Consider the following 18,753-nt stretch of genomic DNA (forward strand, 5'->3'; position numbering starts at 1 on the left):
GAAACCTGGGGTTTTTAATACGGAGGTGAACATCCCATTGAAGACAAAGCAGCGCATCTTTAGTTGGCTGTGCACCTGATGTATGAGCATGGTTCTTTATCGGGCAAGTTATCATATTTGTGTGCTTGGGTGCTCCTCTATTGCTGGCCTTTGGAGAACTGCAGCAATCGCTCGCTTAATATCAAGAACCAACGTTAGCAAAACAACTACTGATCCGTCAAAAGTTAGCTTGTTGTCTATGAACAAAGCCGGTGGCTTAATAGTCAATGGTGACTTGTGGGCTTAAAACACCCCAGAAGGTATAAGGGGGAAAATTATATAATGCCAGTTGTTCCCCACCCCCAAAGGCACACTCCTCCATTGTCTCCCAAGACAGACAGATATCAGTGAATGTTCCTAGCCAGAGCAAATAAGTGCTTCCTTTGTTTTCTACCAAATTGGCACATGCAGTTTCTGAATCTGAGCTCTTGAAGCAAAGCTTAAGCAGTCCAAGATGTGGGAGGCATAGGACGCTGACGGTTGTGACGGGGGTGGGGGGGTGGGGTAAGTTATGGGCACCTGCGTCCTAGCCAAGATTCATTAGCAGAAGCCTGGTGGATACCTCTATGTGGGGAGAAGTTAATTACCAGTGCCTAGTCATGTATCATTAGAGACGGAAGCAGGGTGATGGGTAGGATGTAAGCAAAAACTAAGGGTAGCAGCAGCGTATGCCAGGCTGTGTGTGTGTGTGTGTGTGTGTGTGTGAGAGAGAGAGAGAGAGAGAGAGAGAGAGAGAGAGAGAGCACCTCCCAGTCACCCCCCCGTGCAATTTAGCACCTGCTGATTCTCCCCCAAGGCTCCTTCTTTCCTGCCCATTCAAGCTGCACAGGTTTCCAGTTTCAGAGCTATGAAATTATTTGCAATAAGAAATCACCAGGCAGGAGAAAGGGTAAGAATTCTCCCTTAAAATGACCATTTACCCCTACGTTTCCTTTGAAAACCCAGTGTTTGCTCTTAACGGCTAGTTTCCCCACTAATGTCGAGGCGGCTGTCTACATCTCTGTGCTTACCTTCACAAACTCATAGAAATCCTCCCTCCAGCAAAGCACTTGTAACAAATGAGGTTCTGGCAAACAGGATGCTGAGTAACATACCTAATAAATATTAAATGAATGGGACCATAATGCATATCGGAGTACTGCACTTAAAAGCTTGAACTATGCAGTACCTGGAGTCATCTGGTTTCAACTTCAGGCGAGGCAGTTTCCACGCAGGCTCCTGCACCCATCCCTTTATCAGTTATACATCTGGCTACGGATGTGATTGGAAGTTGTTTTGAACTGTTTTTAATACCATGCCTAGATGATGGTGACGCACCCTGGGAAGTTAGGGTGAAGGATGGGTTATTAATAATAAAGGTATGAGCTGGGATTTTGATGATAGCCTTATGTGAATCTTCAAAAAAACAAGCATGTATGAGAAGTGCCAGCTCTCTACAACAAAGCCCATCTGGAAGCACCCTTGCTGAAGGGAGTAGTACCCTAATATGTATTCAGGAGGTATATGCAGAAGGCCTGGTGAGAACCCTGCTAAGCTGTATTGTACGGAGTAGCAACGATGCTGCCTTTTGCCTTGCATACAAAGGGCTAATTCTAGCTTCCCTTCTCTGCTTGCACAGGTGCTGGGTGGGTTGAAGGGCAAAATGCCAATGCAACAAGAGAAGGTCAAACTGGAATTAACCCTCCTATACTGGAACATGCAGGAATCCTGCAGTTTGGAGTTGCAAGAGCATGTCTTAGTACAGTGGATATTTTACAGGGTTTTAAAAAAGGGAAAAAAGCTTGCTCGCTGTAAGCCATTGTTCTTAGATTTTGTATTTACTGCGTATCTGAGAGAGCAACACAGAGACTTCCTCACTGCTGCCCTTCTGCATTTTTGATTTCAGGATTCCCTTCTCTCTGACACTGTCCAAACTAGCTGCAGCTTCCTGGTTCACGGTACATTTTTAAGCTGGCCCTTTGTAGTGAACAACATGCCTCTTCTTGCATATGGGAGAGAATTTCCTCTCCTCCCTTCCCCCAAACAATCTAAAATAGTTTGAGATGAAATTTGAGTTCAACTCTAGCAGAGGCTAGCAGTGTATTCTCAAGTGGGTGTACTTCTGAGAAACTGGCTACAGGAATGTACCAACTTATTCATGCCTCTGGTATTTTCTCTTTAATGTAAGTAAACCCCGGAGGACTGCAAATGTAAAGGCTAAACTATAGCTGTGACATTGTTAAATGCATTTAGCCCTTACGTGCGTGCATTTAGTTTTGTTTTAAAAGTTGGTATGGAGGGCAGGAGGTGAACTGGATAGAGACTGCTGTGTGTGTAGTGTATAGAGGTGTTAAAAATCAAAGCATCATAGAACTATAGAGTTGGAAGCAACTGGGAGAGTCATTTAGTCCAACCCCTTGCAATGCAGGAGTCTTTTGCCCAACATGGGGCTTGAACCCGTGACCGTGAAAGTAAGAGTCTCATGCTCTACCAAATGAGCTATCCCAACATGTCTCACCTGTCCTGGAGCCCTGTGCTTTGAATTCTCATGGGGGGGGGTCACACAATGGTATCATATTTAGTTCAGTTTAGCAGCAGCAACATAGCAGGATCGGGATTCTTGATTTGTTAATGTTGTTGATGATTGTGCAAATCACCATTCAGAGTCAACACCTCCTGGTGCAGAGTCCTGCGAACAAGCCACAAGTTGACTTACGCTGACCATTTTGTCCCTATGATAGGAGCTACTCTGTGTCAGAATGGATACGCACACTTTGGAAACTGAACTCTCTCTTTGTTTTTCAGATGAAGAACTGTTAATTGACAGAGTGCCATTTGCTGGTATGATCAACCCGGAGGATCGTTGGAAAGCGCTTCAGTTGAATGGTCATGTTGTTCATTTTGAAGCACAAATACGAGTTAAATGTGATGAAAACTACTATGGCCCCCAGTGCAATAAATTTTGTGGCCCTCGTGATGACTTCGTGGGCCACTACACATGTGACCAAAATGGAAATAAAGCTTGTATGGAAGGCTGGATGGGTGACGAATGTAAACAAGGTACCACACTACTCAATCTTAAAACTGAATATTACACTCCTATCTTAAAATTCTTGATTCTTTGTTCATGACCTGATCATGCCACAGAACATTGTATAATAATGTTTAAAAGGCCCAGGTTTGCTGCATACAGAGTCAGACCATGGATTTCTCTAGACCAGCCTGACATCTTCCAGATGTTTTGGACAGCATCTCCCATCAGTAGTGCTGACTATGCTGACAGAACCTGTAGCCCAAAACATCTGGAGGGTGCCTGGTTGGCAAAGGCTGAACTAGTTTACAATTGTCTTCTCCGATAATGACCCTCCAAGCTCTTGGAGGACTTATCTGACCCTACAGTCTTATATCGTTTTAAACTGGAAATGCCTGGAATGGAGCCTGTGAAGGTCGGCACGCTTGCCATGTGCTCTTACACTGAACCATGAAGCAGAGATTAACTTTCATTCAGTGTTCTCCACCAAATCTGAAACTCCTAGATAGGCAAAGAATCCCGGAATTTTGACTGCATGCAGTCCTTCTCTTGAGTTCTTTGAATGCCCATCATCTACCTTCATTAAGCCATTTATTAAATACATTTAATAAATGAGTGGTACTCAATACATTTTATAAATGAGTGGTACTCAATACATATTAAATACATTTAATAAATGAGTGGTACTCAAACGGCTTGGCTCCTGAACGCCTCAAACCCAGAAGTGAGCGTTCCAGTTTGCAAACATTTTTCGGAAGACGAAGATCCAATGCAGCTTCCGCTTGAGTGCAGGAAGCTCCTGCAGCCAATCAGAAGCCGCTCCTTGGTTTACGAACGGTTTTGGGAGTTGAACAGACTCCTGGAATGGATTAAGTTCGAGAACCAAGGTACCACTGTATTTTTATCTGACCTTTCAATTTAAAAAATGCTCAAGGCAGCTTGCAAGCTAACTTCACTCGCCTTGGTGTACCAACAATAATCACTTTGTATTTTTCACATACCCTGGTTGTAGCTGGGAGTTGGGGTTTTTTATCCAAGGACATTCTCCTTTCAACATACTTCAGCCTCAGCTTTAACAACTTGAACATGTAAACTGATGGTCAAATGAGAGGCTGGATTGCTCTAGAAGCTTAATCTGAGGGGACAACCTGAAGTCTGACTGTGGTGCAGCAACTTGAGATACTTATGGAATGGATTTTTGTGTAGACAGTTCTGGTTGAATTTTTTTTAGAGCTATGCATATTTTAAAAGCTGCAGAGCTTCAATATATAATAGTTCGTAGGAGTTCTTATATCATTGAATATGTATCTTGCCAGAATTAGAAAGTGTTCTTGGCTGTATAAGAACAGAGATAAATGCCACTTTAAACATGAAACTCCTGTAGAGGAACAGGAAGCACAAGTGTCTTGTTGTGGTTCCTTTCCCTCTGCACTTCTTGTTGTGTCTGAAATAGAACTTCTGTATCTTTCCTGCCTGGAGAAAACAGCTTTCATATTCAGGAGATGCTGAGAAGTAGTTAAAATGCTTGATAGGTGTGTTACTGAGGTTTGTTTCATGAAGAAAATGCAGTGTTCAAAATGAAGCCATTTAAATTTTCTAAAGTGTTGGCATTCACTGATGTTTAACCCTCTTTCTTTGATAGCTGTATGCAAACAAGGATGTAATTTAGTCCATGGGGGCTGCACTGTACCTGGGGAATGCAAGTAAGTATATACGCAGATTTGGGTTTGGGGGATGTATTTTCTTAAATCTTACCTTATGCTCTTGTGAGAAAGATGCAGTGGCTAAGCAAACCTTCTAGATTTGGTATATTGGTCTGGTTCACACACAACTCCAAGCCATGGTTTGTTAAACAACCATAAGATGTTCAGCCCATGGCTTGTTTCATGAATGCTTGGTTTGTTTTCCAGATGTTCTTGCCTTGTTCCATTGTAGCTTAATGGATTTCTGGCATAAAATGTCAGACTAATTAAAGCTTCAAAAACAGACTATGACTTCAGGTTATGGTTTGTTAGTAGTACACAGGCCATATTTAAGGTGCTGGACATGATTTGGATGATAAAACAAGCCATAGTGCAATAAACCATGGCTGGCTTTAACATGCAAACCAGGCTATTGACTTCGTAAGGTTGATCTTTTTATTTCAGATATGTTATGTCCTGCTTTTTAATTTGACCCTAGATTTCCAAAACTGGTGCTTTAAAAAAATGCATATAGCAGCAAACACAAAGTGTGTTTTTATTTTATAGTTGAAATAATCCGAGAGGTGTGGTAATTATTTTGGTCTCCTTTTTCCATTTTACTTGTTCTGGAAAGTATGGCAGCATGTCTCCAAGAACAGGCAATTCTGAACCCTATTGCTCACATTTCTAGCAAGCAAAGTGACTGTCTCCATGATCAGCTGAATGTGTGTGGCAGGAGAGCCTGGGTATTACAGTAACATACTGACTTACATTTGTTTGCTTAAATGTGTTCAGTTACATGGAGTTGTTATTACTGACTGTTGGCAGCTGAAAATGGGCTGGTGCCATTACACTAACTGTTCAGTGTAATGACACCAGCCTGCTTTGAGCTTCCAGCACAAAACTACATACCTCCTTAGGGTAGTTAGTCTGAGTTGACTAATGGTGATTAAGAACATGACTGCCTTAATCCAAGTCATAGCACTGGTACATTTAGCTCACTGTTGTCTAGCAGTTAGTCTGTTCTGGTTGGTAGTGACTCTTTAGGGTTACAGGTGGGTCTTTTGTGGTCTGACCAGAAGATGCCAAGGATAGAACATGGACTTTCTGTACTCAAAGTAGGTGCTCAGCTACTGAATTACAGCCTTGTACTAGCACCGTCTGTTGTCTTTGTCCATGGAGTTTTCTTGGCAGGGATACTGGAGTAGCTTGCCAGTTGCTACTCCAGGTGGATCACATTTGGTCAAAACTCTCCACTATGACCTGTCCGTCTTGGGTGGCCCTGCACGGCATAGCTCATAGCTTCTCCGAGTTATTCAAGCCCCTTCGCCATGGCAAGGAAGCGCTGGAAGAAATATCAACAACCGCAGATATGCAGATGACACAACCTTGATGGCAGAAAGTGAGGAGGAATTAAAGAACCTTTTAATGAGGGTGAAAGAGGAGAGCGCAAAATATGGTCTGAAGCTCAACATAAAAAAAAACGTTAATGGCCACTGGTCCCATTACCTCCTGGCAAATAGAAGGGGAAGAAATGGAGGCAGTTAGAGATTTTACTTTATTGGGCTCCATGATCACTGCAGATGGTGACAGCAGTAACGAAATTAAAAGATGCCTGGTTCTTGGGAGAAAAGCAATGACAAACTGAGACAGCATCTTAAAAAGCAGATACATCACCTTGCCGACAAAGGTCCATATAGTTAAAGCTATGGTTTTCCCAGTAGTGATGTATGGAAGTGAGAGCTGGACCATAAAGAAGGCTGATTGCCAAAGAATTGATGCTTTTGAATTATGGTGCTGGAGGAGACTCTTGAGAGTCCCATGGGCTCCAAGAAAATCAAACCTATCCATTCTTAAGGAAATCAGCCCTGAGTGCTCACTGGAAGGACAGATCATGAAGCTGAGACTCCAATACTTTGGCCACCTCATGAGAAGAGAAGACTCCCTGGAAAGACCCTGGTGTTGGGAAAGAGAAGGGGACGACAGAGGACGAGATGGTTAGACCATGTTCTCGAAGCTATGAACATGAATTTGACCAAACCGCAGGAGGCAGTGGAAGACAGGAGTGCCTGGCATGCTCTGGTCCATGGGGTCACAAAGAGCCAGACACGACTAAACAACAACAACAACCAGCACCATCATCTGCATGTCAGTAAAGGCTTGTCCACACTTCTTGTTCTGTGCTTTGTAGGCACAAGCCCAGGTGGTTTCCCCCTTGCCCTGCTCCTTTCTCAGGGAAAACCTGCTCTTTAGTGCTAAATTGGAGCAAACGTCAATCCATAGGAAACAGGAATTGCCGTGACAAGAGGAAATGTGGATAAGCCCTAACTCAGTAGCAGTGGCGGTGGTATGTTTTGAACTGGGTGTGTGTTTACCCCTTCCTATGACGCAGTTGGCTTCTGAAATTGAGATCTCTACTAGTCCTTTCCTGTCTTAAATGTTTTACCTAAATTTTCCAGTGCAAGCATATGTGTAGGAGTTTGCCTTCATTAGGCTGATGGCCGTGGTAGTTCTTTAAAAAAAGATAATGTGCATCGGATGCAGTTGTGTGCTTTACAGGTCCACCAGCGGTGTGGAGTATTTTGTAGTTTTTTCTCGTTTAGCCTCCATCCTATTGAATGCATTATGGCTCTTATTTTATGCTAGAGATGGGGACTCTGTGGCCCTCCAGATGTTGTTGGACTACAGCTCCCATTGAGATCCACCATCATGGCCAGTGGTCGGGCAAGATGGGAGTTGTAGTTCAGCCACATCTAGAGAGCTGCAGGGTCCGCCATCCCTGTTTTATGCTGAAGTGCCTTCTCTTCAGAAGTCCTTGGATTCATTCTGCTTCTGAAATGTTTTGAATGAAACTCTGGTATATCCGTTCTGATCTTTGAATGGGGATGTTGAAGAATCCTGCTTAGTCAGAGCTCTTAAATGATTCCTAAGGGAATATTATGCAGAAAATCAACATATTAGAAGTTAATTGTATGGTGAAGAAAGCTCTTGAATTCATGAATAGGTGGCTATGTGTCACACACAAACACACGCACCAAAGTTCAATTGTTTTTTATGACTGCTGGCAAAATAGTTTGGGGCTTTTCAGAGGCAAAGGGGAATTTGTGTGACACTGTATTTGTGGTGCCTTGGTGATACAGACATTACTCTTTTAATTCTTCATAATAAGGTTCGTAATAAACATTTTGCAGTAGCAGTTTTTATGTAGCCAATCACAGAACAGTCCTATTAGTTCAGCAGTGAATTAAAGCTGCAATGAGCTCAGACTCCCATTTTTCTTTCCCCTTTCTTAGTTTCAGTCATGATGAAGAACTGTTCTCTTTAGACATCCTCTTAATTTTCCCTGTCAACATTTTGATTTTTCAGCAGGCTGTGGGGATGTGTAGTAATTCCTGAACAATTTCACATACAGAAATGAAATTAAGCTGTTCTAGCTTCTATTCATGCTGAATATGACCAGACTTCCTGTTAGGCAGGAAACCTTCAATTTATCCTTCCTTTATAGATGTGACAACTAATCAGCTTGCTGTACATAACCTTTTGACTTGTAAACACTGCGTTCCTTTGGTTAGGCAATCATTTTTACTGGTACAACATTGTAATAGGAAGCTAAGTATTTTCTTGCAGTAGGATCATGTGCAGTGGCAAAATATGGGAGCTACCAAGGGCCCATTGGTGCTGATGCCTTCTCTAGATTGGATCTTGACTTTTCCATCCCCACCTCCAACTTTGGTTTTGTGAGTTGCCTGTGATTTTAAATTTCCCACAGTGCCCACAAGCTGTGCTATGTTGGGGAACTGTGGGAAATTTAAAATTGCAGGTGGCTCATGGCCTTCTGATTTTAGGAAGACAAGGCACCAGCCCCCTCAAAACCTGGAGCCCCCACCCCAGAATGTACTGTAGGATGCAAGCTCTGCAGATGTTTATGTTCAAAACTAGCTGCTTCTTAAAAGTTGTGATATATATTATGGGCTTACTGCTTTCTTGGTTAGCGTATCAGCCACAGGGGCAGCAATATGTGTTTTTACTTCCTTTTGATAATCGAACTAGGTTGAGAAAATGCATTTTTGTAAAGCAGCAGCATGTTTGGATAACAAGAACCCTTATTTAGCCAAATGCTTTCTAAATTAAAGTAATGGCATTAAACTGAACCAGTTCTGATGTTATGAAGCTTAAAAAACCAGGGAGATAGTTGTTTCCGCATCCCCCTCCTAATATATAAATTAGCATACAAGTGGGCTGTTGTGGAATATTGTGGGATGTGTGACAGTTTACCGAATCTGCTGTAGTGGTGAAGTAAACTGAAATATTCCACTTTAATTATATCCTATCTCTTAATTTTCAGCTGTATTAATGTGTATCTTTATCCGCATTTCAGTTACATATTCCTATGTCTAACTTTCCATTATTTGAGTATGCAAATAATATTAGAGACAGTGGGCTGAGGCAGAATAGCTTGGTCAAAGATACTTAACTGAGTTTATGGCTGACGTGAAATTTGAATCAAGGACTCCCTGGCCCACGAGCACATTTGCATAGTGGCAATTACTTGTTTTTGATTCTGGAACATCATTGTAAGGAGTATCTTTGAAGGCATTGAGGAGAGTGGGTGGATGGGGAGAAAAACACAAATTCCCATTTCCCCATACGTCCTCTTGCATTATTTACAGATGTTGCCTTTCTGATGTGTGGGCAGAAAAAGAGTAGCAGGTGGGAGTCTCCGGAGCAGTTTAGAAATTCTCTGCACGTTGGCGCCAGTACAAACTTCCAACCCTTTTCCCATTTAACTTTATACCTTGTGAAGTTTCAAAAATCTGCAAGGTTAATAGATAAAAAGTGTGAAGGGTTTCTGGCATTTGCTTTGATAGCAAATTTAGATACTGGCATACACGCTGACAAAAGGGTCATATAAGGGGATAGGAAGGGCAGCTCAAGCTTGTGTCCATTACTCCCCCTCCTTTTTTTATCTTCACAACAGCCCTGTGAGGTAGGCCGAGCTGGGAATTTCTAGTTCAGACACCAAAATGGTGAAATTGCACTTATTTAGATTATTTTTGGCTTGTTATTTATCAGGGTTGGCAAACGTTTTTTGGAAGGGGGTGTTTTGTGGTAAATATCAGGACTATGAAATCTTACAGTTAAAGCTGGAGGGGTTGCTTTTCTAGCTTTGTGCTTGTTTGTTTATCTTTACATTCATGGCATCATATATTTGTGTTTTGTTTTTCCTCCCAGTAGCTCAGGGTCGCGTACATTACCGTATTCTCCACTTTTAATCTTTGTAACTGTCCTGTGAGATAGACTAGGCTAAGTTAATACATGTAAGTAAGCAGCAGTTCTTGGTGGGGATTTGTGGAGGTCCCAATCCACACACAGCCTAACGGGCCTAGGAAATCCTGTTGGCATCCCTGAAAACAATTCCCATAACTCATCTCCTGATGTTGCAGCTTGCAAAAGTTGGTTTCTTTCGAATTCTGGTGTTCCTGACACTACTGCTCTTGCAAGGCCTGTAGCAACTCCAGAAAAATAGCTCCACATGCTCAATCAAACTGTCATAAGACGCTGGGGATTGTCTCACAGTCCAGGTGGAATGGGGTTCCTGGCTTATCTTTGTGGTTTGAGCCAAGAAGTTTAGGGACACTGGGGGAATATGGTGTTAAAAGAGCCTCTGCCTTACTCTTTGTTCGGAAGGGCAGCAATGGCAAGGACAAATGAATAGTGAGGGTGAGGCTGTTTTAGCACTCCATTTCCTCTGATCAAATGCCAAGGTTGCAGGTTTGGTCCCTGTATGGAACAGCTGCATATTCCCACATTGCAGGGGGTTGAACTTGGTGGTCCTCAGAGTCCTTTCCAACTCTACAATTCTTGGATCAAGGGAGGGAAGATGCAAGACATTCCATCTAGGGCTAAAAGGTAAAGGACCCCTGACAGTTAAGTCCAGTCGCAAACAACTCTGGGGTTGAGATGCTCATCTCGCTTTACTGGCCGAGGGAGCCGACATTTGTCTGCAGACAGTTTTTCCGGATCATGTGGCCAGCATGACTAAGCCGCTTCTGGTGAAACCAGAGCAGCACACGGAATGACCGTTTACCTTCCCGCCGGAGCGGTACCTATTTATCTACTTGCACTGCCGTGCTTTCGAACTGCTAGGTTGGCAGGAGCTGGGACCAAGCAACGGGAGCTCACCCCGTCGCAGGGATTTGAACTGCCAACCTTCCAATCGGCAAGCCCTAGGCTCAGTGGTTTAAATTCCTGAAATGATGCCCTAAATCTTCAGTTCCTGGGCGTAGAAACCTCACAAGGCATATTTGCCTGGCTTCCCTCCCTCCATTCACTGTGCCAGTTCATCTTGCACCTGAAGCCTACAGCCTCAGCAGTCAAGAACATGCAGCTTCACTCTCCCCTTTCAGCAGTCTCTGTGGGAGGTTGCACTTTGGGAAAACCCGTGCTTTGTTGTTTAGGTTTATGAGGCGCCCAATTATATGCCTTCCTCCCCCACCCACCCACATTTGAGGAAAACCTTCGCAAGGATCCCTTGCTGTTCTAGATTGTAGTTGCAAGAATGCATGCCACGCTAATACAGCAGGAGCTTTTGTCATTTAAGCACCTAGCAACCCGTTTACCAAAACTCTTTAATTATCCAAATGAACTCGCTGTCCCTTGAAACATGTTGATAGTGCAGCACAAAATCAACTAGATCTTTACAACTTGCATGGTAAGGGAGCATGGAAAATATGGATAATGTGTATAGTCACAGGCTTATTTATTTGGTTCCTGCAGAAATTCGGCAGTTAAACCACAAGCCTTTTCCATGTGCAGGTTTGCATGTAGGTAAACAAAATGAATGTAAATGAACCTCTCTGGTTTGCTTTGTTCTACTGGGTCTTTAGCTTTATACTGCCACCGGGTAAGTTCCTGTTAACAATACCTGTTTCTTAAATGGAAAGACTGTTCCCTAAAGAAATGAGATTCCTCCACGACTCCTCCCACGTGGCTTCATAATGTTCCATTTGCCTTCCAACTGTGCTTTGTGGGATAGATCCATGCAGTATTTTCTCATTCCATTCATGCAATCATTCATGTAATCATTTCCAGTTTGGGGCGGGGGGGGGGGGAGTGCTGTTGTTTACGTACAGCCATAGCAGCACTACCCCTGCACAAGAGGAGTGACATTGGCAGACTTGCAGGAGGAGGAATGTTTGGAGATGCACAGAAAAAAAACTTCAGGATGAAAAGAGGGGTTTAAAAAAAAAGCCAGAAAGAAAAACTTGAAGATGCATGTTTTGGGGTGGTGGGAGGGAAAGGGAGCAAATGAGGCAAGAAGACTGGTCTTGAAAAGCTCCTGTTCATAGCAAAATTGCATGTTAGCCAAGAGGCAGTGTGTTCATTGAGTCTTATAGGGAGAGGGAGGCTAAAGCAAAAAGGGCAGTCGAAGACCTGATAGGGAGAGGCAAGCAAAGCAAAGAAAAAAACCCTGTAAGATAAAGGAAGGAGGAAGGGAAGAACACAGCAGAAGCAAAAAGGAAAGGAATTAAATAGGAGCTACAGCAAGAAACAGAATTGACAGAGCTGTAGCTAGGTGGTCTTGCGCCCCTAGCAGAAGCGTCCAGATTGCGCCCCCTGGCCATGGACAAATTAGCTCTTCTTTCCGCCTCTCCTCCAACCCATCCCCCTTCCACCCATTCAATTCACCCTCTATTTAAAACCATTTCTTATGAGGCAATAATGGATATTTATGGCCCACCTCTCCACCCCCTAGCTACAGCCCTGGTGACAGGTGGGGGGGGGGGAGGGAAGGAAAGCCAGAGACAGAAATGAAAAGTTGCCTGCTTAGCAGCCATACACAACCTAAGCGGGCAGGAGCAAATCCTCATGGGACTCTCTGTGCCCCACATATAGCTCCACAACTGCCCTCCATCATTCCATTCTTCATGGGCAGAGCATTTCGTTGGAAGGGGTTCCATGTCACCTTCATTTTCTGTTTTGTGATTGAGTTATTGTTGTGCTCAAGCTCTTGTAGAGGGAGTGAATGGTTTTTTGACCAATAAAAACAGCAAGCTGTAATGAACCAAGTATTCCCGAGACCGGCAGTGCTCAAAACTGGGCCAGGGACTGCTAGTGTGTCTGCTCGCTTTCAGATGCAGCCCATCCCCTCGTCATTCAGTAGCCTTTGGATTATACTGTCTAGCAGCAGCTCCAAGAGTAATGGTAATAATAAAATGGAAATAGACAGGAAGTGAGTAAGAGATGGGAGCTTCATAAGAGCAAGAATTGAATGTAAAATGGACAGCAAATACCTGTTACCCTATGCCAGCCTCCCAAGCTTCCGGTTTTAGTGCAAAAGGAGAATGCGAGAAGAAATGAGGGGAGATGGGTAAAAATGCTATGAGGAGCATGTGATGAGGAAGAAAAACAAAAAGCAGAAAGCCTTCTCTACACAGATTCGTAAAATCGATACCTCTGGAACCAATAACTGTATATAGCGTGAGGAAAGCTGAACTACCTGCTACAAGAAAAATTCCAAAAGGGATTAAATAGAAAACAATGCCAGTAATTTCCAGTTGATTAAGCCAATCTCTGCTTCCATCTGCCTCCATATTTTATTTTATTTTATTACTGCTCTGCCCTTGTACTCCTGTTTTGTGACTGGTTGGCCTAAGCCATTTTTAGGCTTCTCAAATGAGCCCTGGGGTTTGACTATCTTGTAACTTACTGTAAGTAAGCAGGGACGCTGCTGTAAGCTTAAAGAGCATTGTGAAGACAGATTAACTTTACAGTCCTATGCACATGTAAGTCTCATTGAAACTGATGGGATGTGTTAAGCAATAAGTATGCTTGGGATTACAGCAAATCTGACACAGTCTATCGAAATGCCATCGAAGTAAATGGAGTTTGAGCATCATAATGGCAACTTGGAGAGATTTTCATTTTGGGCTATTTCTGGGTCTAAAAAAGGAATCGCACATCTTGGTACAAATAAGCTGCTCTTGCCTAAAACAAATTCCGCTTTGTCAGTTGTTTCGGCTGCGGTGGAGCTATATTTCTTTTATATATGGAGGTTTTTCTGGGCAGAAGTCCTTTATTCACCTGGGAACTGCCAGGTTGTTTTTTTAATCCTTGTAGAGTATGGCTAGCACATCATGAGATGCGCATTCTGACAGGGGAACACAATAATACTCCAGTATTCTGTTACATGTGGAACAATTAGCCTGCTTTAAATAATAAATGCAGTGCTCTGAATATGTGTATTATAGATAATTAAGCATCATGTTGCTAACATTTAACATGCACTTATGTCTAGGTGTAATTATGGTTGGGAAGGGCAGTTCTGCGATGCGTGTGTCCCCTACCCAGGCTGTGCTCATGGGAGTTGCAACGTCCCCTGGGAATGCAAATGTGAAACCAACTGGGGTGGTCTGCTCTGCAACAAAGGTACTGAACTTCCATTCATAGTTAAAATTTAAATCTCATTACTAACTAGTAACCTGATATCGATTGTTTTTTCCAAGCATGTGCTCACTACAGAGAGCATCTGTCATCTAACTCTCTGGTGGCACTTGCCTATTGCATTTAAGCAAGTAGGCAGGTTTTGCCATTTGCAAGCTTGCCCTTGCATGGTTTGCATGTCACGCCATCCCTAACCAAGGCTTAACATGAGCACGTGGGCTCCCAGAGAAGAAATGCATCCACTTTGCTCCTCCCCAGTTGTTTTGCTGCCACACTAACAGTGAACTAACCCATGATTTGGCTTACTATGTCATCCAGGCCCAGCTATGTGGTTTAGCTTTCTCCAGACAAGCCACAAACTCTAACCAAGGTTGTCCCTATGGTTTACGGCTTGTGGATTGTCCAGAAAGCTAAACCACAAGCCAGAGTCAGGACAACAAGCTAAGCCCAAACCATGACTTAGTTCAGTGTAGCACAGCACCAAAGCAGCCAGGAAGGAGCAAAGTAGCTGTGATGTCCTCTTCTGATCCTTCAGGCTCACCTTAAGCCATGGCTTGATTTAGTGTGATGTGCAAACCAGGCCAGTGTGAGAGTAATGCATTTATTCCTAAGAGATCTGCTTTATATTGTCTTTACATCACAGATGTTGGTTGAGACAGCAATATACCCAGTGACTGATACGAAGCCAAAATGAATTAAAGGGGGAAGGTGGGCACAGGTGTATGGGTGTTAAAGATACTCTGCCTGCCTCTACCCTTCTCTTGAAAGATCTCCACGTAGTAGTTCTGCATCTTCTTGTGTCAAATAACCCAACTCCACCTTCGCCCTCTGTCTAGATTTAAACTACTGCGGAAATCATCACCCATGTGTGAATGGTGGAACCTGCATGAATACGGAACCAGACGAATACAGCTGTGCTTGCCAAGATGGTTACTCTGGAAAGAACTGTGAAATTGGTACTGACAAACAATTGCATGTCTTTTTGTTGTTGTTGTTGTTGTTGTTGTTGTTGTTGTTCAACTTTCTACAATGACAAGAATGTTCCTCCATATACCTTTCATGATTAAATGAAACATAGCTGTTGGTGATTTTGTCATTATTTGTCACCCTTGATGACTAATCTAAAATAAGTTTTCTTCAGATGGCTAAATACCAAACCTGTGTGCAGATTGATAAGACTTTGGGCCCCTTTAGATATTAACAAGCCTTGAGGAGATTTGTTCCTTCCTCTTGTTCCTCTCCCCCATCTCCAGTGCTTGTTTGAAGCAAACCACAGTTTGTTGTTTCATATGGATAGGCAAAGTCGGGTCAGAAGTAGGGAATCGCTACCCATAAGTGAGGAGAGCCTAGGAGTGCATGCGCCAAAAGTTTCTGCTTATGCCAAACCTGGATTAGGAATCTGAGTAAGCCCTTTGTGTTGCGTAAGGAAGTTCTAGTTCAAGTGCAAATAGCTTACAGAAGCAGACAAATTTCAGAGTCTGTAAACCTATTCCAGATAGAGCTTCCAGTAAACTTGGGAAGATGGCAAAAGGCTCTTGTGAAGAAAGGACAAGGCCTTCGTTACATACTTGGAAATAAAAGTGTTTAAACCTGGATTTGGGTACTGAGGATACATTTTCTTTTCTTATTAGCTGAGCATGCTTGTGTATCAAATCCCTGTGCTAATGGTGGAGTTTGCCACGAAATTTCATCAGGCTTCAAATGCCAGTGCCCAGCAGGCTGGAGTGGACCAACGTGTGCTATTGGTAGGTACAGCTTGGTTTCATATATATTATGACTTGTATGTGCACATGAAACAAACTGATTATGCAAACACCCCTCTTAGGTACTTGTAACTATAGCAAACGAATGTTCATTGGGTGAACTGAAATCGCACTTCCACTTTGATACAATAACAGGATTGTCACTTAGCTAATAAAATCTTAGTTGTATGAGTTTGTCAGTCGATGGATCAAATCTGCATGATAAAGCAACACATCTGGAGGAGAACATCTTCTACATCTTTAGTCACGCGTGCATGTATGTATCACAGGCGGCGCCATCTTAGAAATCGCATTGGTTCTGTCATATGTGAGAAGGGCAGAGGCTACTTAAGATGTCGGCTGCCATTGTGGTTTTAAGAATTTTTTTGTGGTTGTCCGGTTATTAACACCTTTCTTGGTCAGTCAGAAGCTTAATTAGTTGATGTAGCAGATTAATAGTTAATCAAGCATTGCACAGCACCTAATGAGTGCAAGTGCTTAAGAGCCTTGCTAACATGCTTATAATCAAAAAGTTCCTGGCAAAGTAACTTTCACTTCAAGTGTTATCTGGGGGCTGTTCTCCTTTTCCTTGTGGCCTCTGCAGCACCACATTTAGGATTACACGTGTATAGGATCAAAACAACAGAACTCTCTTGAAAGTTGAGGCAAAAAGCAAACTCTTTGATTTCTTCATGCAACAGTACATTTGCTAGGAGGCGCGGGAGGAGAGTGGTATATTTTTGGAGGTGGCAGGTAGCAAAATAATCAGTAGTGGCAAGTTGTGTTTTTCTGTTTCTGCTGAGGGCTTGCATCACTATTCCTTGATGTAATACTTTGCTCTCAAAGGCATATGGTAAGGAATTAGGCCCCAGAATGGACTTTGGACATGCTTTGATTAATACCACAAATTGTAAAGATATATTTACACTTAAGCAAATGGTTAGTGAATGAGAGCTGGTTGCCTTTCTTTTTTTAAAAAAAATCGGGATTGTTCTTAGAGCTCTCACACTTAACATTGTGGAAGGTTTAAAACGTGTCTGTTTATGAGTTGCACTGCAGTGGAACTGCTTTAGGATCTTAAAGAAGGATGATCACTTTCTGATGGGAAGCACTTGAGCATAAACACATCAGAGCTTGAGTTGGTGATTTCCAAACTGCCCATGAGATTTGATAGCCTTTTCCTAAAGAGTTATGGTTATGCCCATTTATCTGCATCAAAAACAACATGTACGGTTGTCTCAGACCATTCTTTTCCTCCCCAGATATTGATGAGTGTGCCTCTAACCCATGTGCTAGTGGTGGAACTTGTGTTGATCGCATTAATGGGTTTGAATGCATATGTCCACAGCAGTGGATTGGGGCAACCTGCCAGCTTGGTAAGTCAAGACTGTAAGCTATCTTTAAAATTAGTCGCGTTCATTATTGTAAGTATATTGTTGTCATTTTGTGCAAATGGTTCCTTTGATGTTTTAGCTGCTTCTGAGTCATTTTGTATAAATGCTTCCTTTGATGTTTTAGCTACTTCTGAGTTAATCTTGTGAGAATCAGAGTGTGTGATGCTTTTAAATGCCTCTGAGTGCAGGAACAGGCTATGTTGCATTCTGAAAAGCATCCTTCCCCCACTTGCTGCAATCTTGAGCAACGTATGAAATTGTCTTCAGCATGATAATAGTGGTGGACTTAACTCCTAAGGTGGCTAAAATTAGGGCATGCTTGCACTGTTAAGCTACTACACTTGGCTCCTGTTGCCTCGGGGTGTGTGCTTATCGACTGCTCCCTTATTCCTGCACGTTGCTTGACCCAAAATATTTTTTCTTGTACTACATGCATGCCTCAGGGCTATGCAGAAGCATTTAAGTAGTCTCTGAAGATGAGTGGGCAGGCTAGACCTGTCCGTCACTCCTTGGGCGCAATCCACCGTTAAGCACTCCCCCAACCTGGATTGTATTGTGCCCAAGACCCATCAAACCACGAGGGAAGTCACAGGAAATGGGCAAGGACAGCAGGGGAACAAGTCAATGGATGCACAAGTAGAGGCTGCTGGGCCCTCGTGGTAACCAACATGGCAGATTTCCAGTTTCATTCTTCCAATCTGCTGCATTTCCTACCACTTCTATACAAATTCCTAGGCATTGTCGATGCTGGATATCATTTACATATTCTCCACACCTGGCAAAACTTCTGTGGTAGCCGTCATTGCTCACAGTACCCCAAACTAGTATTTATTATACTTTTGCTCAAAGGCTTGGGGAGGTGGCCTGTTCAGATAATCTCTCTTAGCTCCATAACTGGAGTTTAATAGAACCACAAAGTCTGAAGCTTATAATCATTGGTGCTTGCTTTATAGGGAAAATTATGCAGCATGCATGTTGAAAATATCAGCAAACGTGTCACCATGACGTGTAGCTGATATTTTGGAGGCTCTGCTTTGGTGCAAGGGCAGTCTATTTCTGGGTTTGTTCTTCACTCCCTGCTTTTCTTTCTCTTCTTTCACAGATGCTAATGAGTGTGAAGGGAAACCCTGTCTTAATGCTCATTCTTGCAAAAATCTTATTGGTGGATATTACTGTGACTGCATTCCGGGATGGAAAGGAGTAAATTGTCACATCAGTCAGTATTTAATCTTGCGTATATATATATATCTGACCCTAAAAGAGCTTTTATTTATAGAATATATCAAAACATTCCTAATTCCTAATTTAAGACATCTTTAGAAATGATAAAGATATCTTTAAAGCCTTTCAAAGAACCATGTATGGTGACTCCCTTAGCAGATGTTTCCTTGCATCTAAAGCCTTAACGTTTGAGTTGTGGAATGAACTAACTTGGGGAGAGT

The 18,753-nt window shown here is 42.8% G+C and overlaps 1 protein-coding gene across 2 annotated transcripts in view; it reads left to right on the forward strand.

Moving 5' to 3' along the window:
• JAG2 (jagged canonical Notch ligand 2) overlaps positions 1–18,753 on the forward strand; it is an 87,898-nt gene that overhangs the window by 41,247 nt on the left and 27,898 nt on the right. Inside the window, exons 4-10 of one of the 2 annotated variants that reach the window (XM_081909306.1) lie at positions 2,824–3,078; positions 4,692–4,752; positions 14,030–14,160; positions 15,012–15,131; positions 15,807–15,920; positions 17,180–17,293; positions 18,414–18,527. In XM_081909306.1, coding sequence (XP_081765432.1) covers positions 2,824–3,078; positions 4,692–4,752; positions 14,030–14,160; positions 15,012–15,131; positions 15,807–15,920; positions 17,180–17,293; positions 18,414–18,527 — 909 coding nt within the window. The remainder of the gene's footprint in view (positions 1–2,823; positions 3,079–4,691; positions 4,753–14,029; positions 14,161–15,011; positions 15,132–15,806; positions 15,921–17,179; positions 17,294–18,413; positions 18,528–18,753) is intronic. The other variant, XM_081909307.1, reaches the window with a different exon arrangement.

This window comes from Podarcis melisellensis (assembly GCF_964234715.1).
Source record: "Podarcis melisellensis genome assembly, chromosome: 1".
NCBI lineage: Eukaryota > Metazoa > Chordata > Lepidosauria > Squamata > Lacertidae > Podarcis > Podarcis melisellensis.